The 24,700-nt window shown below is 39.5% G+C and overlaps 1 protein-coding gene across 2 annotated transcripts in view; it reads right to left on the reverse strand.

Annotated features, from left to right (window-relative positions):
• The window catches only part of lamb2 (laminin, beta 2 (laminin S)), a 61,443-nt gene that overhangs the window by 24,901 nt on the left and 11,842 nt on the right, over positions 1–24,700 (reverse strand). For both annotated transcript variants that reach the window (XM_088082581.1, XM_042491459.2), the window contains exons 3-10: positions 12,926–13,095; positions 12,660–12,795; positions 8,670–8,743; positions 8,337–8,525; positions 6,573–6,636; positions 1,301–1,503; positions 1,028–1,148; positions 362–550 (exon numbers count right to left, since the gene is read on the reverse strand). In XM_088082581.1, the coding sequence (XP_087938707.1) occupies positions 362–550; positions 1,028–1,148; positions 1,301–1,503; positions 6,573–6,636; positions 8,337–8,525; positions 8,670–8,743; positions 12,660–12,795; positions 12,926–13,095 (1,146 nt within the window). The remainder of the gene's footprint in view (positions 1–361; positions 551–1,027; positions 1,149–1,300; positions 1,504–6,572; positions 6,637–8,336; positions 8,526–8,669; positions 8,744–12,659; positions 12,796–12,925; positions 13,096–24,700) is intronic.

Consider the following 24,700-nt stretch of genomic DNA (forward strand, 5'->3'; position numbering starts at 1 on the left):
TTTCCCAATATTCCTCATTTTTCTTAACTGATTGCAAGAGTTTGGTAGGCGTGGCTTCAGGGTAAAACCTTGTCTTAAAATTCAGAATGCAGATGCAGCCAAATTCACGGTACGTAAATGAGCCTCTTGCAGTTCTTTACAATGTGATGGCATGTCACTTAATGGTGCAACAGTACAAATATAACTTTGAAGGAGTGGCTTCGCTTTTTAGAAAATATGCTCATTTGCTTTCTGCTGAAAAGTTTGAAAGATTGAAATCATTCCCATAAGAAACATCCACCTCCAGGCACCTCTAAAGCTCATAACATCCTGTATCTTGTTTGTTCAATCTGTACAAAAACCAAAGTGCACAAACACTCACCGATGCAGACTCGTGGGTCTCTGATATCTTTAAAAGGGTCTTTGTAGTAGAAAGGTTTGCACATCTCACAGTTGCGTCCCATGGTGTTGTGCTGACAGTCGTCACACACTCCTCCGCTGACGTTTCCCATGGCCATATACACCGCCATGTCAAAGTGGCACGAGCTCGAATGGCTGTTACAGTTACATTCTAGAAAAAAGACATTTGTTTCAAATGAATCAGTCATTGCTGACTCTCTTTCATTCTGTTTTTTACTTTCAAGTGTTTACTGTTCCCGGGCAGATACAGAGTGACAGTTTATACTGCCCGAGTTGTGTGAGAGTTTGTAAAGGGATGTTTGATATAGATTTGCTGATGTTAAACGCAGACACCTATGACTTTAATGCATCCAGAATTTTCTCTTTTGTTGAATTCTTTGTTCACTGTCAAGGCACTAGGACTGCAATATCATAGATGAGCAAATGTACACAATATGATAACTGTCAACATTTATATCATGGTATACCTTAAAACAGGTATATTGCTGCAACCCCACAAGGCATGCAAGAAAAAGAATGTTTTCCTCACAAATTCTACATAACAAGGGATGAGTAATTGATATAAAAATGACCATTTAAGGGTGAAGCATTCCTTTAATGTCCCATTTCCTCCCTTCTGTGTACTCACTCTTGCAGGCGTGGGTGTTGCGTCCTTCAGCTGGTCTCCAGGGCAGGTCGTTGTAGAAGTCATCACATTGCTCACAGTTCAAACCTTTGGTGTTGTGGTTACACACACACCTGCCGTGAACCTTAAAAGAAGATGTGAGGGGGGGGGATTAAAGCAATCTGCATGAGATGGAGAATAAACCACTTTGAAATCCTGACAGTAAATTACAGGAGGAAAACTAAAGAAAAACTGCAAATTAAAAGTCTGCGGTGTAACTGAAGCCTTGTCACTCACCATTCCTTCTATATCATCCCTGATGCCTTCGATGGGGGCGCACTCTGAAGCGTGGCCGTAGCAAAAACAGTTTCCGCGTACAACAAGCTCGTAAATGGCGTAGTAGTACTTTTCTTTGATTTCAGCTCTGGGGTCCAGCAGGTTGTCTCCCAGTGTGTGAAGCTTGGTGAAGTTCACTCTCAAGTTGGTGATCTTTAGCTGGTCTGTTGGGGAGAGGACATGAGGAGTATGAGTAGGAGAGAAGCAGGTATTTATTCACAATAAGGCTGAAGTCTGGTGAAGGTCTGAAGGCTCAGCTGGCAATACACACGTTGGTGAGGTTACAGATAAAGGATGGCAGCTAAAGAATGGGTTAAAAGCTTAAAAAAACCCCTTTGCACTAACAAGAGGAAGTCAAGGCTGGTGGAACATGACAGACCTGAGTGTGTGGCAAAGCAAAGTACTAAATTGCCTTTAATCTTTGAAGATTCCCACTTAAATTGACTCAGATTGGTGAAGCTTCTCACCGAATTAGCTTCATCTGAACTTTGTAAAGTATTTTGCATTTGTCCTCCATCTCTTACATTGGAGTCTCTTTAGAGTGGGATTCATCTATGAGCAGTAAAGACAGGACGAGTGATTACTATGACCAATAACTTTCAATGTGCATATGGGCTTGTAGAGAAACTTAAAAAAACATGAACTACTTTTCAACCACGCTCTGTGAGGCTGCATGTAGGTGCAGTAATGCTGTAAGCTAAATGCTGACATATATAATACTAATAATGTTGACCATGTTCACCATCTTAGTTTAGCGTGTTAGAATGCTGATATTTGATCATTTTCACTTGACAAAGTACAGCTAAGGGTAATGGCAATGCCAGTAGTTTCGCAAATGCTTAAATAAGACTAATTTTGACCTGATGGTGGTGCTAGATAAAAAGTTAAGAGGATCACCAATATCTATGAGTCACCCTCCAGGGACCTTAAATATCTATACCAAATTTCATGGCAATCTGTTTAACAGGTATTGAGATATTACAGTTCGGACTGAAGTAGCACCATGCTGCTAGCATGGCTACAACTTGCAAGGCACAAAGAAGGAATGGTTTCTTCATATTCTTCTATTTTCAAAATATTCAAAAAAGAAAAAGATAAACAATTTATTTGGACACTCACAGTGTGCGGACCTCCTCTGTGCCCTGCAATGAGGTTTTTTTTTTGCCTTTGTCTGGATGTACCTACATTTGGTAGGTACATCTCTGTACTACAAATTGCAAACCAAAACTGCAACATCACAACAATGTAACATGAACCTGATGAGGAAATTTATTATTGGGTGTTCTTTTTTTCTCATTTTACTTGCATAAGCTGACTGGCATCTGTTGTTTCATTCAAGCTTTGCAATCACTGGCTCATTCAGCATCCGTATCTGTGTGCAGCACAGTTATTATAACCTGACCCTTCACCATTGCTCCACATATACCTTCAACACTGTTTGCAGCAGCGATTTCCTCCACCATCAAAATCTCTTCCTTAAGTGACAGTTTTTTTGATACTGGTCTTTGCTAAAAATGCAGTGTTGATTTATGTGTTTGATTGGCTCTTCAGCTGAGTCCTTGTTGCTGTTTGAATATTTTGAGAGTTCCCACAAAAAGCAAAACCTTATCTGCTGAATCTTACTGTATAACCAATTGCTATAAATAGTCAATTCCTTGACGTAGGTGTCTGTAACTGAACTGAATAGTCTCTGAATATAACTGAAAATATGGGATTGCTAAAGCAAGACACCAAACGTCAGTAGTAACTTTCGTGTTAATTTCCTTTTTTCCCACATTCATTTCCAGGAGAGGAATAATCCGAAAATGACCATCAATAGACAAATGTGATGTTAAAATGATTAAATAAACATCCTGCCTCTTTATCATTTCAAATTATTTATTTGGAGTTTCTCTTGAAAGAAACTCCTTTCCAGGGAGATTTGTCTGTCTTTAAACACTATCAATCTGCTGCAAAAGCTGTGGTCAGAGCAGCTGATACAGTCCAGCTGCTCACCTGTCGACATCTACACAGTCCGCACGCACCCACCCACACACACACACGCAAATACAAACTGATGCAAATACAAGCATAGCAACACACTTTAAGCACATTTTCACAAAGGCACACACACCTTTTCCTTCTTTGTTATACACAATCACTGGCAATGTTCCTCTTTCCGAGGGGCTACTTTCCCAGCAGCAGAGGAAACATTAGCTACTGACCTCAGAGACACAAGCCTCAGCCTCAGAGACACAAAACAACCATGAAGAGATACAAAACAACAAACAGCGGCAAACTCAGAGTCTGTGTTTTTGTGGCTGTTTTATGTCTTTTTATGGGAATCTTTTGGCTCTTTGTGGTATTTTTGTGTCTCTTTCAGGTGATATTGTGTCTTTTTTGGACAATTTCTATCTGTGGTTTGTATGCTACAATTTGTTCGTATTTTGTGTCGCTTCTCAGTTTCTTCACATCTCTTTGTGGTCTTTTTGTGTCCTTCTTGCTGGCCAGTAAGTGTTAATTTGCATGACATATTGCAAATAAAGGCCAGGCCTATTTCCTCTTTGACTCTTGATAGGCTTCTGACTGGCCACATATAATATACAAATATAATATATAAAATATAAATATCAAATATAACTTTTTATTCTAGCTATTACTGAAATTACAAAAACGCTGGTTCTCATATAGTAGAAATAAAAATAACTCCACATACAACACTTTTGATGAGTAAATGAGGCAGAAAATGAGGTAATTTTAAAATGAATTTATCATCATCATTACCAAAATGATAAATGTAATTAGTAGGATTATAAACATCTATAATTTTAGCATCATGTCAGCTACAGCCTGCACAGTGCCCTCTTTACAAACTGTTCCTCGTCAGAAAAAAAAGGAAATGCCTCGGTCATGACCAGCATTTAAAAACCTTTCCACTTCCTGAGTTTCCTGTCATTTTAAATCCTGCTGGAGTTGAAGCAGTGGTGCTACAATGAGATGGATGAAATGTTTCATGGTAGGCTTTATTTGGGTCCAAATTCTGACCCTACCCCACAGACTTTATCTGCAGTAACAGAATCCCTCTCTGACAGACGAGAGCTAATCCCTCCAGCTCCACTGCACCGAGACACTGTCTGTTTCTTGGCAACATTAGATATTAGACTTTTCCGTTTGCAGTGTTCCCATGCATGTACACACAACTATCACTGGATGACTAGCTGATTTACTTTATAATACTTCGGAAATGTTGTGACTAAGTTACAAAGAATGCAGCAAGTCACTTCTTCCCACTTTGTTGTAACACAGAGAATTAGTCAGACAGAAGATGAATATTTAGGACTTTTTGTTCGCAACGGAGCCTCCTTTACACGCTTCCCCCAAGCTGTGTATTATCCCAAAAACCTCTACAAGTCAAATGCTTTAGTTTATAGATGGTTAAACATGGGCACATTTTTTCTCTTTGTGGCTGTTTTGTGTCTCCCTGAGGTAATTGTGTGTCTTTTAAGGTAAATTTGTCTTTCATGGTACTCTTGTGTGTCTTTAGGGTAATTCTGTATCTTTTTGTGGTTGATAAGTGTTTGTTTTTTTTGTCTCCTTGAGCTGTTTTGTGTATCTTTGATATAATGTTGAGTCTCTTTGTGATTGCTTTAGGGGTCTATGAGGTAATTTTGTGACTTTTTTGTGGTTCTTTTGTGGCTCTTTTTTATTGTTTAATGTTTGTTGTTCTGTTTCAGGTAAGTTTGTGTAGTTTTTGGTCATTTTCTGTCAGTGGTTGTTTTGCTACTTTTTGTAGGCTTTGTGTTTCTTTGCAGTTCCTTTGCATGTTTTTGTCTATTGTAGCCTTGCTGCTGGGCGAGTGCTAATTTGAGTGTCATTTTGCAGGTAAAGACCAGCGTAGGTCCCTGACACTTTGAGCCCTCGGGTTGTGACCCCCTTGGCCCATTCAGTAATCCATCCCTGTGGGTGAAAACAGTGCTGTGATTTGGGTGAAGGTCCCTCAGTCAAAGAAGCAGAATATAAATAATAAAAATAACTTATGGCAAAAAGTTTCTCACACAAGTGATGCAGAAACAAATAAAAAAAAACTACCCAACAGGAATAACTTTGGATTTTGATTCATTGTCTTGACAACAGCAGACAGATAATATGGATTGCTCAGCTGTGAGAGGGTCAGGGGTCTTCACGTGGGCCGTTTGCAGTGAGAAATTTAACATCAGAACATGACAACCTCTGCTGCTGCTGCATTGGAAACCAATCTCGGGTTTCTGGGAAAAGCTCTCATGTCCTGCCAGTCTAAACATGAGGGCTTGGACAGTGAGGCTGTGTGGGAGAGAAACAGCTGCTTTTCACATCTCTCCATGTCTCCTGCACAGCAGGGCCATGTTTCACACCCCACAGAGACAGAGGGGCTGTTACAGTCCCTAATGTGTCACAGCTGGATAACAAGAGCTCACTGTGTCGGCTAGAGTTTGATTTATCGTGACAAATGTGTCAAAGGGAAAGGATAGCACTCTGCAGAATAATTTGTTAAACTTAATGATTAAATTCAAACTAAAATTCTGATTCTGCACCAAATTTATTAGGAACAAGCCTTCTAAAGTTTAGGGGGGATTCGTGGGTTCCCATAGAACCCATTTTCATTCAGATATCATTACACATTAACTCCACACCCGATATGATTTAAGTCATTAAAGTTGACCTGATACAAGATGAATAAATCTTTTTTAAATCTTTGCTGCCATCTTGACTGTAATGGAGTCAAGAGTCTCTTTAGGGAGAGGGTTTTATTAGACATTGTATCCTAGACTTGTCTTCATATAGTGTGTCTACTCTGGTTTCACAATGATAATGTAACCTGCATATTGTCTCCCATTCATTCCACTACTGTCATGCATACAAACTGAACACACAGTCTGCCCTGCACTCCCTGTTCCTCCCCCACATGTCCCCAAACAGCAGAGAGCGGCACTTTTCTAAGTGCACTTTAGTATGATGCATGCAATAATATGTTTGTAATAAAAGCGTATTTTTTTTACAACATATGCTCTACTTTAACTGGTTGTAGAGCTCTTATAGCTCCTTACATCAAAGAGCCTTCTGCCTATAAAGCAACATTAACCCAAAAACATGGACAAACTAAAACATGTAAGTGATTTTTAGTTTCTATTTTCTGTATCTTTTTTTAAATTATTTTCTTCCTCCCTGTAATATTTTACACCATCAATCTGCTGTTAAAAACATCAGCGTGACATACTCTGGATGCTGGGGCTGTATGGATCCTCAATCCTGATGGCTGGATCCAACACTCTGTAGATGACCTAGGCCAGGATATACATATTATATTATTACTCACATCACATATTTAAACTATCTGAGACTTAAAATAATAATGCAACAAGCAGTGAGAAATGCAGCATGAGTCTGAATCAGACTTTGCACTCTGTGGTCTGCATGTCTGAGCAGCGTTCAGTGTGTGCATCATAGATTTGTGCTGTGCTTTTCAAAAGCTCGGGTTCTTTGTCCTCTCTGTTTTTTCGCTTTTTGCCAAACATCCCTTTAAATTCAGGATTTTGAAATTAAATTCTCTTTGGGACAAAGATTGATTAGGAAACTGATCATTTCACATGCTACTTATGGTTCAAAAATTATAGTGTGACTGGTCTTATTTGCTTTCTTGCTAAGAATTGAGGTGATTGAAACCACTCTTGTGTCTGTATGATAAAAAAAGAAATAACTTGGAGACAGTTAGCATAGCTTAGCATAAAGACTGGAAACAGCAGGGACAGCAACTGCAAAATTTGTCTATCAACACCTCTGAATTTCCCTTATCAAAATGTTATATCTCGTACGCATAACATATGTTCGAAAAGAACTTCAAAAAGTAGTCTAGTCTTTGTTTTTGGCTGTTCAGCTAAACTTAGAAAGGTGTTATCTAATTCTCAGCAAAAAAAGCACATAAGGGTATTTCTCAAAATGTGGATCTATTTTTTCATGTCAGGTCATGTCTGTGGTCACAGCAACCAGAAAAATTGACACTTTGGTAATGGAATGGGCACTTTGGGAGATCCTCATAGTAAAGGAGGCATATCAAATATATATGAGAAACGATCTCAGTTTAAAAAATATGGACACTTGAGATCAGCTTGGCAGGATAAACTGGGTAAAGAGATTACAGAAGACCACTGGGAGACAGCTCCAGAACAGATTCATAAATCTTCAGCGTGCACAGGCGGAACCACCTGAAATTTATGCTAATACATGGCTTATACTGGTCTAATCAAAACCTCAACAGGATAGTTCCAGAAGTAGATCCCTCATATGATCGCTGTGGGCTTGCACCAGAATTGTTAACAAATCTATTCTGGAGTTGTCTGAGCAAATTTAACTAATGGAGCAATATTTCTCAGACCTTATCAAGAAATATACAAAGACCTATTGACTTAGAGCCTCTGATGGCAGCTCCAGGAGGTACAGAGTCTAAAATAGGAAAATAATTGTGGAACACATTATGGTATCATTTGTCAGTGTTCTGGCACACTGGTTGATCTTACTCAATTGAAAACAGTTTACTGCACATCCATATTAAAATCTAATGAATGATGGAATAAAACACGAGGAAATGTAATTACCTCTGAAAAAACCCCAAATAAGAGCCATTTTACAAAATATGGCAACCTTTTATAGATAACTTAAATTAATTGAAATATTCTGAAAGAGTTAAGATGGCATCCATCATCAATTTCCTTTTTTTCATGTTTTCTATATTTTTAATCAATACACTTTTTTATTTAACTGTTTTTTCTTAATTAATTTATGCGATACATCATTACTATTATTATACATTATATATGTGTACGTGCATTCATTTGTACTGGTTTGTGTCTTGTACAATATTAATGTAAAACAATAAACCTTCTATGTCAAATTTCAATTTTTTTATTCATTAACACAAAATAAGTTTAGTGTCCATCAAGAGCAAATCATTTGAGCTGTCCCAGTCCTTTAACTAACCACTCACCTCTCCCTCTGTTGACGGCTCAATGTCAGAGTAGCGTGACTCACAGATGACATCATTAATGTTACGCAAAGGACCCTGGGAGACTCTGGGAAAATTGGAAGCGCAGTCATGGGAAAAGTAGCGGTAGACCTGCCAGGTGCGACCAAAATCTGCGGAGCGTTCAATCACCATGGCTGCCGGACGGAAGGTCTGCAAGAGAAGAGTATTGTCGCCAAAAGTGCATTCTGTTAAGTAGAACAATCCAGTAGAGCACAATAAATGAAGCTGTAAGTCACTTTTTTAGCTACTTGGTGATACAGGTCAACAAACCGATGACAAGAGCTTTTATTCTACCTTGAATGTCATGACCAGGTGAGTGAAATGAAACTCTGCCTCCAGATCCAGCTGGACAAAGACTTCCTCTTTTCCTGGGAGAGAAAGTGACAGAGAGAGACATGTCATGTTCACCTTAAGCCAAGTCACTTTCATTGTATTAATAACTCATAAAGCATCCGTTTTCCATCTGCATCATCTATTTCTAACAGACGGATGACTGGGAATAAGCCAGCTGCAGTAAGTGAAGTAGCAACAGTGATTTTGGCTCAGGGAATGGCATCTTGACAGGAAAAGGCACTCAGTCTTGGCAGGACAAATGTAGAGAGCGTGTCGGAAAAGCCCACACACTTCCTGAGTTGTAGAGCACCAAATATTCTGAAAGACCACTCTCACTCTTGTTCTCGTTGTTTTATATTACATTGCAGCACAAAGCCAGGAGGACGTTCCGATCCCTGCATACTCACACATAACAGAGGCACCATGTGAATTTTGTACTTTACAACTGCATGTTTAAACTGTTGATCTGGAGGCAAATCACAGTGCAGCTCTTTCATACACACGTGAAAGACGGGGAATTTCTTTTGACTCTTACTCGGAGTCAAAAGGAAATCACCTTTTTAACATATATAACTCACAGCTAATGACAGTGTGAGTGGCACACAGCACTCTCCTGAGGCATGTCAGTGAAAGCCCAAGCAAAGAAGAAATGCAGGAGGTATCATATCTATCTATCCCTTTATCTATCTATCTGTCTATCTATCTGTCTATCTATCTATCTATCTATCTATCTATCTACCTACCTATCTATCTATCTATCTACCTACCTATCTATCTATCTATCTATCTATCTATCTATCTATCTATCCTTCTGTCTTTGCACTTTGTATTGACTTTTAAATACTTTTTGGTTGGATTAATGTTTACTGAGTGGTTACTTTTTCTGCTCTTGGTTGTCATTTATCTTTGGTTGAATTTTTCTGTGAAATGTTAATTTAGGGGGTTTTGTTTGCTTTTGTTTGTTGTTTACAAGTTGTGGCGGTGTTTGTTTGTACAAGCCTATAGCTTCTTGACCTCTCCAGACACATTTTTTAAAAATGAATCTAGATATTATGCATCTGGATTTTTTGCAACTAAACTAAGCTAAACTAAACTAAACTAAAACAGGCTCACGTTTTAAAGGGTTTGGCCAGCCAATGGGTCAATCTCTCAAACCAGAGCTACACACACACACACACACACACACACACACACACACACACACACACACACACACACACGCACAGGCACTAGCACCTCTACAATAAACCACAAATCAACAGTTGACAAGGTTCAGGAAGGAAAAGATGCAAAAGAAAGAGGAGGAAGGGTGTAACACAGCTACAGCAGAGGGAAAAGAGAGGGAGAGGACAACTTAAAGAGAAAGATTTAAGCCTTGCTAATACTGAGGTTTGTTGGGCAAGTCATACCTACAAAACTGGAATGGAAAAATACACACACAACATGCAGAAAGCACCTGTTCCATTTTTTGCTTGGCCGACACTGACTCACAGTGCCTTATAATGCCTGCGTGTATGCATGAATTCCAATTAATAACTGCACACAATCAAACCTCTGTAATCCATATCAAATGCGTGTACTGTGCCACCACCGCCATGGAAACGCCACAAAGATGCCATGGAAAAGCAGTAGCAACCAGGAGTAAAAATAACCACTACACTTCCTTCTTCTTCTTCTTCTGTTTCTCTCTGTTCTATTCTGGGTCTGGCACTGCTGCACGCTGCACGCTGCACTCATCAACAGCACTCCATTACAGTAATGTGGCTCACAAACAGCTGAAGTGAGCCTTGTGTTCAACCCCCAGCACAGAGCTTCACAGTCATTCATTGTCATTATGAGTGAAAATCAATCAAATGTGTCCCCCTTACTGTCTTCACTACTGTCTCTCAGTCTTGAATAATGCCCCAACTTTCACTTGTCTCTTGCAATCAGATCCTTTACTTTTCTCCTCCCCCTGTCATCTTCCTTCTTTCACTCGGTGGAGAATCCAGAGCAGGGCCTACTCTGTTATTAAGCCCATCTGCAGCTGGTCAGAGGACGTTAGCCACAGGGTGCGTGTGCAAACAAAATATTGCTTCTTAAGTTCTCTAAGTTACCAGTTTCTTACTGTTCGTGGTTTCAATCAACTGTTAGGATCTTGATCCTTTTCCAATATTTTCCTACTTTCCGATTGAGTTATTTTTGCTTCATGATATCCACTACCTCATCTTTTTATGTCCCTTTTATTGTATTTTATTGTTTGTTAATACTTTTAGGAGCCTATTAATTATTTAAGCTTTAATTAAAGGTTCAGTGCAAATGTGTAGTCATGAAAGTGAGAGTCTGTGAAAGGATCTTCCATCTCAAATAGCGACTACTGCAAGTTCACAGGGATTTTATTTAAAGCACGACTGATGGCTTCAAGTTCATATTATGTTACATAATCATTCTCCTGTGCATACTGTTTATTAGATTCTGTTTATACTGGACAAATCACAGCTACATCCCCTCTTTCTATCACCTCTGGAATATTATTCGTTCTGTTTATTAGTGTATCTTTTTTGTATCTCTATATGTACTTTTACTGTTGTTTTCAGAATGTGTTTTATAGTAGTCGTACTTACCATGTGCAATGGCAATAAAGTTGAATATGTTTGCCATATAACAGTGATGCTCGCAGAATAGTTTAGACATGCATAAATGCAAACCTCACTGGACAATCCATTGCTTTCGAGTGTATCCAGTCCCCCTTCATTTCCCACAATCCTTCTGTGCATTGCCCTTTTCCATTGCAACATGAAATATATAGTACCGCTTTCTAATAAGGCACCCTCAATAAAGAGATACAAGTCGTAACTAATGGCTCTTTAATTATGTTAACATGTCATTTACTAGTGCTTTAAAGATCATGACTGTTAACCCTTTGAATATCACACACACTCCTATCGCTCTGCACACAAAATGCGTTTTTCAAAATCAGGCAAAATCATCAAAAATATTATATATTCATATGATTTTCTATTTTTATTGAGTTTATTTTTTTAACCAACATCAGTCCTAATCATTAATATCAAATATTCATTAATCTTCAGAATTTCAACCCTTTGAATGTCAAGTTTTTGTCATGATGCACCTATGTTTTTTTAGATGAAAAAAATAATATATATATTTTCAATGCACTTCATGGAAAGTAGATTTTTATTTTATTAACACAGCCTGGGATATGTCAGTTATTAGCAGAACATTGACTGTGACAGTGCACCTAGTGGAAATAGCATGTATTTTCTCCACATGCCAAATATGGTAAAAAATGATGTCATTAGGTGGAAAATAGTAAAAATGACAAATCTAAGGGCAAAAGCCCAGAATGACACCCAGAAATAATACAGTGCATGTTTTTATGCTTTGATGGCTGTGAGATCCAAAATGTCAGTTTGAATGGGTTTCAATGGTGCATTTATTGCACTTAACAGTGTGAATGCAACAGTTTTGTTTCCACAGTGTATTTTGGACTTATTGTAGGAGCTGAGCTGGAAATTCCAAGATTAAACAAAAATATACAATCTTGCCAAAATGTATGCCATATGTATGAACACAGGCAAAATTGTCAAGAAATGAAGAATGAAAGCTTGTAAAATAATATCTGTATAATAATGTGTATTTATTGATGTACATTATTTTTGCTTGATTTTGAAAAGTGCATTTTGTGCACAAAGCGACACAAGTGTGTGTAATATTAAGGCAGACCCTAAGGGTTAAAAAAAGCTTTTATACATTTTAGAAACTCTTTATAAAATGTGCCTTAAAGGAAGTGTGAGCAGTTTTGTTGTGGAGCTGGATTTTACTGATTGGACCAAGTAAACATGAGTGTGAGACAGGTAGGCTAATCGCTAATCGGATGATCGCACTTGTAGATGGATGTGGATAAGGTAGTAGTCAAAAACGATCATTTTAAGAACAAAGTCTTCTCACCATTCTCAGACTGCCACCAGGACTTCTTGCGGTGAGGTTTAAAGGTGGTGATAACATTTTCTATCCGGTGATTGATGGTGTTGTACACTGGGTCATATGGCCGTCTGGAGTCACAGTCAAAACACTTCTTTTCATCCTGCAGCATGACAAGGAAAAGGTCATGGTTACACGGGCAAAGGGGAAGGACTTCAGGGATCAACAAGAAGCCCAAAATGTAAAGAAAGACCGAGATGCATTCAAACGCACAAACACACACACACACTGACCTGCAGATGACTGACAATGCAGTAGGGCTCTTTTCTCCTCATCCCACATGTGGACGAGGCCTTCAGGTTCTTCTCTCGTCCAACCAGCAAGTTCCCTGTTGCTGGGTAACAGCTGCCATGGGCACAACCGTGGCTGTGGTCAGGCTCCTGGCCAACGGCAGCAGCCAGGGCTGGAGGGAGGGAAACAGGATTTTGATCACAAAAAACAGGAAACAGCACTGCAAAGTCCTTTAATAGAGGACCCATTCACAAGCTTGTGTTGGCAAATAAAACTCTTGAAATCAGTGGCCTTCTTTCTGTCCTAAAAAACAGAGACATCAAAAGTTCATATTGCTTCCTGGGGAAGGCAGACTAAAGGATGGGAAGCAAAACTGCAGGAAATTTGAGAGCCAAATTTGTGGGTTTGTCTGGCTCTACTTCATTCTGTTACAGTAACCTGAAGTTCTTCGTTGTGCTCTGTCAGCACAAAAATGTCATGGGCATGAAGAAGCAAATAAAGAGGCAATGGAAGACAGACTAGGATTCTGTACTTCAAAAATACCAAGGACATGTCTCTAGATTTAAAATCAGAGTAATAAGGATGAAGATTCCCCATCCATAATTTTTAGACTTGGGTTTAGAGATTAAACATATTGTTGGAAATGCCAAAAAATCTGAAAAACCATTCATATGCTTTGGTTATGCCATTTAAGAAATCCATTAATGTTTTTTGAGATTTTTTTCAAATTATAATTTCAATTTCAGTCCCAAATCGTACATATTATGTCACCCACTAGTTAGAGATATGGTTATGGTTTGGTGGAAGGTTTTGTTTAGCAGGATGAAACCTGCATTGGAGCCATCTTTTCGGAAACATAGTGTCATCCTATAATGCAGCTTTTGTTTATCTTTGTTTGGTGTGAGCTCACCAAAGCAAGTTCTTATCATTAATTTATTTTTCAGTTTGGCATTTAAAAAAAATCTGTTTGATGTGTGAGACATTACATCTTAGAAATTACAACTAAGGACATTCTTCGACTGTTACCAGCCGATTAAACGGCTGTTGTCATTTGTCACCGTGAGGATAGATTTTAGAAGATAAATCCCTATTCCTCCTTTTTTGATATTTAATGTTAGGCCATGACCTCTAGTGGCTGTAGTAATTATGACGGGAGCAAAGGAGAACAGGTGGCATAATATACGAGCGTAACACACGCAGGGAGAGGTTGGGGAGAATGGATGGCTGGGTCAAATAAACACAGAACTTTTAACTTACGTAACATACTTAAGTTACATTACTTACATAACGTTAGTTAACTTGGGCATGTAACTTAAGTTACGTGCCAAACATATTTATTAAAAAACAGGACTTTAACCCAGGAGAATGCTGTTTGTGTTCTATATGAAACCAAGACTCAATGCTGACTTATTGAAACTGGCGTACGTAATTCAACTTCAGGGTTTCCCAAATAATCATTTATTTGAGGTGGCCCGCCACAATTAAAACATCTGCCACCATGTATTGATTTTCTATTTTTGGAGCAGGACTGTTCACTATGTGCACTACTGGAATATATGCACTATTTGGTTGTGCATTGCACCACACTCTCGCTCTCGAGCGCAGAGCATACTCGTGGCACAGACTGAGCAATAGAACACCAGGTGCAGTGAAAACTTAATTGTTCATTTTGCTGGGTCTAGTTTCCATTAACTCGCCTCTACTCTCCTCCTCTCATCCATCAATCTGATCTGATCAGCTCTGAGTACATCAATAGATCAGTTATCCACAATGCGAATCACACTCCTCAAACTGCTGACAAGTTCCATCTGCGCTGTGCTCACGGACCCTTAAAACGAATTCAGACAGGGGACACAACGTGATACAAAAGGGACACACACACGAGATCTAAAATATGGAAAGTTTGCTTACAGACAGCCCTATTGAGGCCTAAATTGCAACCAATTCACACTGTTGGATATGCACCTTCTGGCCTGCTGATAGCTGACTGGAGCATTTTAATGGTAGTGATAACAACTAATTACGACCAGTTTATGGGCTGATAACAAGCAAAAGACGTGAAGCAATATAAGGTGCAGAAACTTAAAAATGCAGAAGTATTCGCTATTGTTTTTGTGGACAATTTAGCAAATTTTGGTAACTTATCATATTTGTCATTTTCTACAAACCTCTTGTGTAGAAGCCTCATAAAGGTAATGAAGGATGAAGGGTTTAATAAGCTGGACGCTGGCCCCCTGCAACTAGACAGCTACTGCTTGATCAAGAGCCCATTCAATGTTGAGACAACATCCAGTGGGAGGGGGATTATTTCAAGGCTACCCTGCAGGTCAGCAGGCTCTGCCGTCTGCAGGAGTCCCAAACAAGTGAGCTGACAAGAGGCCCCAGCTACAGGCTAAATCTGGACACCAACTAATGCAGGTCACACAGAGGTCAACTAAAGACCATCAGGCACGAGTATCTCTCAAATGAATGATTATTTACTGCTAAGTGATAAATATGTAACAGAAAAGCTGTTTTTTATAGACTTGGTATGAATGTTGAGCTATAAAATGAACACAGTGTGTCATTTTTTGATACAGTACTGGAGCCTTGGTGCGACTGAGTAGCTATGTGTGGGAGTTAAAAAAAAACTTATAAACTTTCATGACAACCAGCAGCAGCCGCAACACATTCCACTGGACATCCTGACGTGAATTTCTCCTCCTACATCCCTGTGGGAGCTGTGGTCTGTGTCTGTTGCTATGAGGAGAGTGGTGACCCAGGGGGTCCTGCTGTCAGTCTATGGTCTGTCCACAACAGGTGTTTCTAATCCTCCCCTCATATGTATTCAGACAACATAGCAACATTAACCTCTCCGGAAAACACTCCTACACTGAGGGTGAAATTCCAAAAGCTTTGGAGAATAAGGTTCACATTTCCCAAAAGATAAAAAGATGAACTCTTTTCCTGCATCAGTCTGCTTTATATTAACACAGATCAAACCAGGGCTCTTGCTTCAGCAGTTAGTGCTACTCAAAAGCTTTTTTTCACAGGACATTTTGAAAGAAGAAAAAAGGAAAAAAAAACGACACAATTTATTATGACATAAAGCTGGCTGGAGGGAAACTTCAGTGAGAATTATTACTGTGTGCTTATGTAAATAATAGCAAACATAGAAATACATTATGTTGGTTTGTATTGATTTTTTTCTGCACTCTTCTTGGGCCGTAAAAATGTATCTGCAATTTATGTGTTTGCAAAAAAAAACTCTCACTGTAATACAAATGTCTCACTGCATACAAATAAAGGCACAAATATAATTCCAGATGACATTTTCCCACGTTTTCTAAGATAGATCAGGATCAGCAATCTTTCACTGTAAGGCTCTTTGGACAATACTACTAAGAGTCTGCTATATGACTTTTTTAATCAGCCATAATACTAATAAAATAGGAAAGCGGCTTGTAGATTTCATTCATAAAATAATGATTTATTTTGAGTGGCTTGTGAATTTAAACATGTATTTGTCAGTGCCTGGTGGATGTTCACATTTTAAGTCCCTGACACACCAAGCCAACAGTTGGCCGTCAGTCAGTGTTGGGCTGTTGGTGAGCATCTGTCGCCCTAGTCCCTACACTGTGTCCCTAATTATTGGCCCCCATCGGGCTTTGCTGGCCCACGTCGGCTATTTTTTCCCGCCAATTCAGCACTTTGAATTGGCGTTGGAGACGGCAAACCCTGACGGTGACTGAAATCACTCTGATTGGCCGTTCAGCTCAGCACATGCAAAGAGAAACAGAAGTGAGGAACACAAATGGATGAAGTCAAGAGGGAGTGAGCTTAAAAAAAACTTGTTACATAAAGGTAGTTTCAATTCTTTCAGCACTGGATTGTGTTGTTAATGTGCTCACTTGCTAATTAGCAACATGGCGGTCTTCTGGTTTCCCTTTTTGAGTAATAATTACAGACAACCAAAATCTGCTGTAATGGAGCCTTATTTCCTCTCATGCAGACGCAGAACATACATGCACTTCGGCTGTTGGTTGTAGTCTTTGCGATATGATCATGTGCAACTGCAACGGTTGACTTTGGTCACAGCCAGTTCTTTGATGTTGGTTTGATGTGTCTGAGCCTTTACAGTTAACTTCCCACCCTGGTTCAAACTCTTAGATAAATAAAGCCACATTTTCTATGAAGAAGTAATTCAACAAATTAGCCTAGCAAATCGTAATTACCTGGCAAATACAACAAAGACCACACATTTAGTCAATTATTATACCACCGCTGCAGCACTTGTCCTTCCTTGTAGACTTCAATAATATCTGTAGACTCAGTTCAGTTACTTCACAGGTCGTTATATTGTGAGCTTGGCATGATGTGAGCCTCCTCTATCACTATGTGTCTCTGCTGCCTGCACACTGCACCGGAGTACAGTGAGACAGGCTGCTGTACCTGTCAGTGCCTGGATGCACAGTGCAGGTCTACAGTTGCTGATTAAGGTGGACAGAGACAGTGCAATATCACAGGCTGACACTGCCATGGGGCCAGCTGTAGATAGAGAGCCTGCTGGGAACAGTGCAGAGGAGGATTTCACATAAACATTGAGTCCAGAGGAAACCTGTTTGCCTGGCATCGGGACAAGTCTCATGTTGGTGCCAGCCAAGTGAGCAACATGAAGATATGAGCCACATACTGTAGGTCACAAACACACGCCTACAGTACAGAGGGCCCCAATGTGCACCTGCACATCTATAAAGAGACATGTACCCACATTTGGATATATACACACTCAATCATAGTTACATAATCAAACCTCAAGATTCATTTGGTATTTAAGGCAGCTAAAATGAGTTTTAAATGGTTATGAAACAGTCTGAATTTAACACCTTTGCCTCTAAGTGACCTATATGAAAAAAAATAGAGCCTTAAGCAAGAAGATTTTAATGTCGTCAAGTCTGATTTACTGCCAAATCAGGCTTAACAATTTATATTGAGATTTTTCTTTGGAAACTTTTATTTTTGACGTTATATTTTGTGGTTATTGCTGATACAGGGGCAGGATCAGGGCAAAGAGAATTTAAAAAAAATATATATATATATACACATATATATGTAAACTATTGTAAAAATTATTAATAAATTACAAGGTATCAGCGGTGCATAAACACACAAACTTGGCAATATCCTATGCATTGTTTTAGTCAGTGAGAGCATTTTTAATATGGGTTTGGATACAACACTACTTTATGACATGAGGCAGTAGTCATGGAAACACCACCTCTTTTATCCACAGGGGGTACCAAAATCAACACAAAATGAAAAGCTAGCTGCCTTACTCAAACCTGACAGACACATAACACTGTACAGATGTTCTAATTTCCAGGCAAATGTAAGCATCTACTAAGTGCTTGTTGACTACATGAAAATAACCTTTTAGAGGATTTCCTCAACAATAAGATCTGAGCTGCTTCACATCATTATCAGCGAAATGACATAATGACAAAGAAAGAAAAGGCCTGAGGTTGTTCCCTTCACCTTTGTCTAAAAGCAAGAAGAGAGTGTGAAAAAACACAGAGCGGGTCAGATGGGTGAGTTGGTGGGAGAGAGAAAAAGAGAAACACAGTACAGAGTCTTTGTAATGACAGTTGGAAGAACCATCCAGACACAACTTGATATCTATTCTGGAAACTGCTGGCACACACTCAAACGTCTGTGTGTGTGTGTGTGTGTGTGTGTGTGTGTGTGTGTGTGAGAGAGAGAGAGAGAGAGAGAGAGAGAGAGAGAGAGCAGGGAGAGCAGGGAGGGTGGGGGAGCGAAGCAGACATCTGATGTTTCGTATAATCACAGGTTTCTTGTTGTCTTTTATCTCTGTGTTTCTGCCTGTGTTTGTTTGCCTGTGAAATCTACACAGGCTTAGCACGAGCTGGGCTGACCACAGTCTCATAAAAACAAGACGCAGAATGATGAATTACTTATTATTACACACAAATAAGAGGTGTGTGAACGAAAAGGTGGACACATTAGGACATTTTAAACCACTTCAAAGTTATACATTTTCCCTTTTAAACGCACCATTTTCATACTTATGTGCGATACAATCCAGAACTTCATGAGTCCAAACATTAAATGTTAAGGCCAATGCATTTCTTATTCTTATCACGCTGAAGCTGTCACAAACAGGGCTGGCTGGGTGACGTCAAAGCCTTCTCGGGTTGTATGGTGGACAGTGATCAGACCGCCGCTGCCTTGATGCAAACCAGAGGAGTAGGCAAAGCTCAGTGGAGAGAGCGAGGGATGAAGGAGAGATAAATGGACGACATCTATCATTAGGTGATTTCAAAACACTTTACAGTGCACTGAGTAATAGTGTAGAGGCTGTAGCTGTTTAAGTGCAACACTCATGACGTGCAGAAGCTGTAGACTCAGGATGTGGACAGAAAAGGTAGGAGGAAGATGAGAAGACAGTGAGCAGAAAGATGTAGTGAGAAGCAAGCGGGCACTTTGAGCATTAGAAAGTACATTAAGATGCCAAATGTGACTTTATGACATGAACAATACAGACATAGACTATTCTATCAAACACTGGTCTGTTGTGTCTAAACTCAGGATTCATTTGGCATTTAAGGCAGCTATAAGAAGTTTTAACTGGTTATGAAACAGCTTCAGTATAACACTTATGCCTCCATATGACCTATATAAGAAAATTAGACCATCAGCAAGGAGATTGGCTACTTAATGCCTGTCCACAGTCCGTTCCCCACCAAATCAGAAGAAACAATTTCAGAGACTGATTTTTCTTAAGAGAATTTAATTTTGATGCTATAAAAGTCTAGGCTAGCTTCACTAACAATATTCACTTTTAAACACAATTGATCATAGTTTAACTTTAGATTACTTTAAAATAAGCTTATAATTATTATGAAAGATTTCATTTGAACCTGTATTTATGCATATGTCTAGTTTTTATTCTAAACCGACATTAAATCTAATTCTTTTGCACCAAAACTTTCAACTTCAGTGAATTATATGATGCTGCTCAATTTCTCTACCGTTTTCCATTAAAGCTGCCTGCCAGTTGCTGCCAGGCAGTCTCTTTTTTCCTGTGCTGCTGTCTTTGTTATGTCTTCTATTTTTTTTGAAAAGGAGGTGAAATTAGAATTTGTCTACAGACTTATTGTGTGTACAAGAGGTAAACTGACTTTTAGCTAGCAAACACTGTAGTCACCCATTTTGTTAAAGAATACAGAGCAGGCATTTAAATCTGTTTTGCAACTTGTTCATAGTTCATAAGACCCTTTATATACATTGTTCCATTAGCTGATACATTGAAGCTAATTATATATTAACAGTTTTTGATTTATTGGGAAAATTGAAGAAAATGGTCATATCTGTCCTTTGCCTCCTCTAACATTTTGTGAAGGAACACAGAGCAGGTGAAAGTTAAAACTTGAAATCTGTATTCTAGTTTAAAACCTAGTTTTGCTAAACTCCGATTAGAATTTATCTCAGATTATTTTAATCCTTGTTGGTGCAACCCTGCTTCAGTGTAATTTAGTTAAGTTTTATATATGTATAGAAAGGAATGAAAAAGAAGAAAATTAAAAAGTTGAAACACTGTGCAGGAGAGGTCAGAAGCCACAGGTGGCTTCTTGAGATACCTCCCCTATTAAATAACTATAATCTTTCATAAGATTGCAAAGTTGATCAAAATTTCAAGACTAAGCAGTAATACGAATTTCACAAAAACGTACAAAGGATAAAATGAATGAATACCTGAGTCCTCATGTGTAAGGGCGCTATTGATCTTTTCATCTAACTTTTGGCAAGAAAATGAGGTTATGTTATGTGCAAAAATGTCCAATTACTTCCTAAATCCCAAATTTTGCCTAGTTCTGGATTTCATTGTTCATGTTATGCTTTGCTGTGGATAAAGTGGGAGGCTGAGTATTGACACTGTGGCTTACTGTACAAGATGTAAGTGGGCTCCTACTCCCCTGTGAGGAAAGTCAAGACTGAGAGAGATTTTTTTTCTCTTTAAATTAAAAGTCAATATTGTGGGGCACCTGGTGGCTCAGTGGATAGAGCGGCACCCCAAAAACGAAGGTTGTATCTTCGCCGCAGCGGCCGTGGGTTCAATTCCAGCCTCGACCCTTTGCTGCATGTCGCCCCCTCTGTCTCTCCCTCTCACGCTTAAACTGTCCTGTCCATTACAGGCAATAAAAGCTCAACAACATAATGTTTAAAAACAACAATAAAACTCAATACTGTAGCTTTGACAGGGACGGGGGTGATATAGTGGTTGATTAGACATCAGAGTTTCTTTCCTTCTTCTTTATCTTTCGTCTGTAGCCATAAATGGAGAAGCCGAGAGGAATGCAGGCTGACAGCTGAGAGAAGAGAAGGTGTGTGTGTGTGTGTGTGTGTGTGTGTGTGTGTGTGCGTGTGTGTGCGTGTGTGCGCGTATGGGAGGGTCTCCGCTCACAAAGCACTGCTATTCAACCAGCCATTCGCCTGTAACAGCAGGCTGTGCACTGTAGCCCTGCACCATGTTGTGCACTATTGAGCTGTTTAGCCGCTCGTAGCCTCACACTACATTAGGGTCCATTATTGACCTGCTTTTGGTATCATAAAGGTGACAGCCTTCATATCATTCCACAAAGACTGCTTTTCACGCAGATGTATGATATTACATCTGTATTACTGCAGCACGCCGTTCAGGATGCCAAACAGGTGACAAACTGTCTGCTGTTGTTAACTTATTCTGGCTAACACTTAAAAAAGACATGATATCATTCTGTTGATGCCAGAGGGAGATGAAACGTGACTCTGAGCCAACAGGTCTTCCACATGAGGCAATGCTTTAACTGTCAGAGGCAGTGATACAGAACGCACTGTGTAGTCTGCAGGGCATCCAAGTTCCCACAAATGAATTCCCCCCCCACCCCCCACCCCCAGGTGAGCTCCGCTCTTATTCCCAGCTTTCATCCCTGCCTTTGATTTCCCTCCTGCTCTGGACCAGTCAGTAAACAGAAAGTACAGCACACAAGAGCAGCCTTCACCAAACCTTTTAAAAAGTGCCTCAGCTGCCAGCATGTGACAACATTTATTTGTCATTCATTTCCTTACAAACAGTGCTGCTACATGTGAGGCAGCGAAAGAAAAACTCTCACTAACAGATGAACAGGGACACAGAGCAGGTCAGTTTGTTTGTTGGGACGGTCACAGATGGAGGTTCCTGCAGGATGGACTGTGTAAATGGCTGAGGTAAAGTGTCAAGTCCCATTCTGTCAAGACTCTGTTGTTGGAAGTTGCATCTCACACTGTATGTTTTTGACCTGCACATTTTGCATACTGCAATACCGTTTTTGTTGACCAACTGTAGTTTTTGCACACACACATAATTATGTTTGTTATCATTTTTCCCGACTGGCGTAACGTTAGTTCTTCATGGTTCTCTGCCGTTACTTGATTGGATGTCAGACTGGTTCAAAAAGACTGGATCATCTGGGGAAGGGTGTTGACTTCCTGGTAATAGTGTTCATGATAGTTGTCATAAGGACATGAAGGCAAAGGAATTTATTCTTCACGCATTTTTTTAACAAGATATTTTTTATTCTTTGGGTTAGGGGAAAGGCATCAAGTCTTGTCAGGTTAAAAGACTCCAGTCCAAGTGAAGTCATGAGTCATTGCTGTTAAAGTCCGAGTTGTCGTTTTTCATTTTGTCCAGTTGAGTCTAAAGTCATCAAATTTGTGACTTGAGTCTGACTCTAGTCCAAGTCATGGGACTGGAGCAACTAGATGATTTTCTTTCCAAAAAGTAACACGTTTTTTTCTACATTTTTACATTTATTATATTTTGATTATCTTCAGATGGGTGGCAAATTGATAAATGAGGGAAGAAACACAATAAATCCAAATGCCTCTATACAGTGAATGGTTTATTGAGTACTGTCATGGTTGTGAATCATATGCTGTGGCCTGTGCAATCACCAGCATTATGTCTGATTATATACTATGCACTACATACCCAATACATGTGCTATTGTTGAACATACTAATGTGTGAATAGACAGCAGTATGTTTCTTTTTGTACGCACGGAGCTGTAATTGCCATGTCATTTCATAAGAGCGTCCTTGCCAGTTGGAAATGTGCAACCACGGTAGCCTGTGCCAACCTTAATTCAGCTCTACTGCTAATTTAAAAATCATTTCAAAAGTGAAATCTTAATCTTACACTTAAACTGAGGCTTTATTGATGTTACAGATATGTCTTGATCACTGTCTGTTTTGGATGATGTAGTCACTACTACATTGCATTGTGGGATAGTTATGCCAGTGTAGTAACCAGCGTTTGCATACTGTAATATTTCACTGGAAATAATACACAGTTCATGTAATTTTGATGTCATACAAAGGTTTCCAATCATAATTGAGCTATTAGATGCTGTTAGCTTTAGCTTCAGGCTATTTTTCATTTTTAAAACACATTACACATCATTGAGTACATAGGTAGTATTTTGTATCCTTTGGCAGGGTTCATAATGATAAGAGTCAGCTGGAAACATTTAAAAATAGGCAGGAGGAGACAGAGCATTAGCTACAGTAGATAAAATCTGCCAGGGGAAGTTATCGCTGACAAAAAAGGAAGGCTGCATATAACAACATCTGTCTGAAATCAAGGACACACTGTCTCAAAAATGACTGTGAAGGCTTCACAGGTGCAGCAGCAATGATAAAAGAAAATGTTTACCTCTGCTTTCATGAGTTAGATGGGAGGAGCTGTTGTTTGTTTTACAGCCGTTATGCTTAGCTAATCACCTGCTGGCTGTAGCTTCTACTTAGCTTAGAAATATGAGAGCGTTATCAGTCTTCTCACCTAATTCTCTATGAGAAAATGTTTTTTTTCCCCAGATGAAACACCTATGTGAGAGTTTGCACAAACACGTTAGCACTCTGTCATCATTTAAAAATAAAACTCATGGAGTGAATTTAGTTTGGAAGAAAGCTGTTTGTTTCCTGCATTAATGTTCCAAGTTCCAGTAGAATCTGTTTTAGAGGCTAGTTGTGCACCAGTGTCTTATTTTGTGTTGGCTTTACCTTTAATTTGTCACCCATCTGTATCTATCTGAGCCCACAGAGTAAATAACTCTCCAGCTCTATGTGTCAGGTTTGGGGAGGGGATGTGGCATCAACATGACACATTCCACTGGGACCGACTGTCAAGACACAGTTTGCTGTCACATCCACCAGCGTAAACAACGAAGGAAACCAAGAAAAACACACAAACAGATGGACAAGAGAGCACACATGGACACCGAGGACAAATTTGCTCACACAGAAGGGGTGTTACGAGTTATACAAAACCTGTTGCCAAGAATATTGAAATGACAGCATGGTCAGATCCAATATCAGCTTGCTTATGACAGAAAGTAAGACAAGAATAGCATGGTTTTAAGACAGGCAATGAGCTGCATACCTGACCGGAGTGAGTGTGGTGCTAGAACGCGGCACAGATATGTTTAGCATTCACCATCAGACAGCTACTTTAAACCACGGGCAGAGAAAAGTCAACAGCCTTTTTATTTTCAACTCCCCCCAGCTAATTAGTTTACATTCTCCCTCTCTGTCTCTCTCTTCTCTCTTTGCTCTGCACTTAACTGATGGATGGTCAACTCCCCACAGCCAAACATCCAGCTGTTCTCCTGCCTCCTTACCTCTTTATTATTCTCAGCTCTCTCCTCCCATCTCTCCTCTAATGTCCGCTGCATGTCAGCAGCTCCAACTCCCCTCTGTTCACC

The sequence above is a fragment of the Plectropomus leopardus genome, chromosome 9 (assembly GCF_026936395.1).
Source record: "Plectropomus leopardus strain MGB_pleo_1.0 chromosome 9, ASM2693639v1, whole genome shotgun sequence".
Classification (NCBI taxonomy): domain Eukaryota; kingdom Metazoa; phylum Chordata; class Actinopteri; order Perciformes; family Serranidae; genus Plectropomus; species Plectropomus leopardus.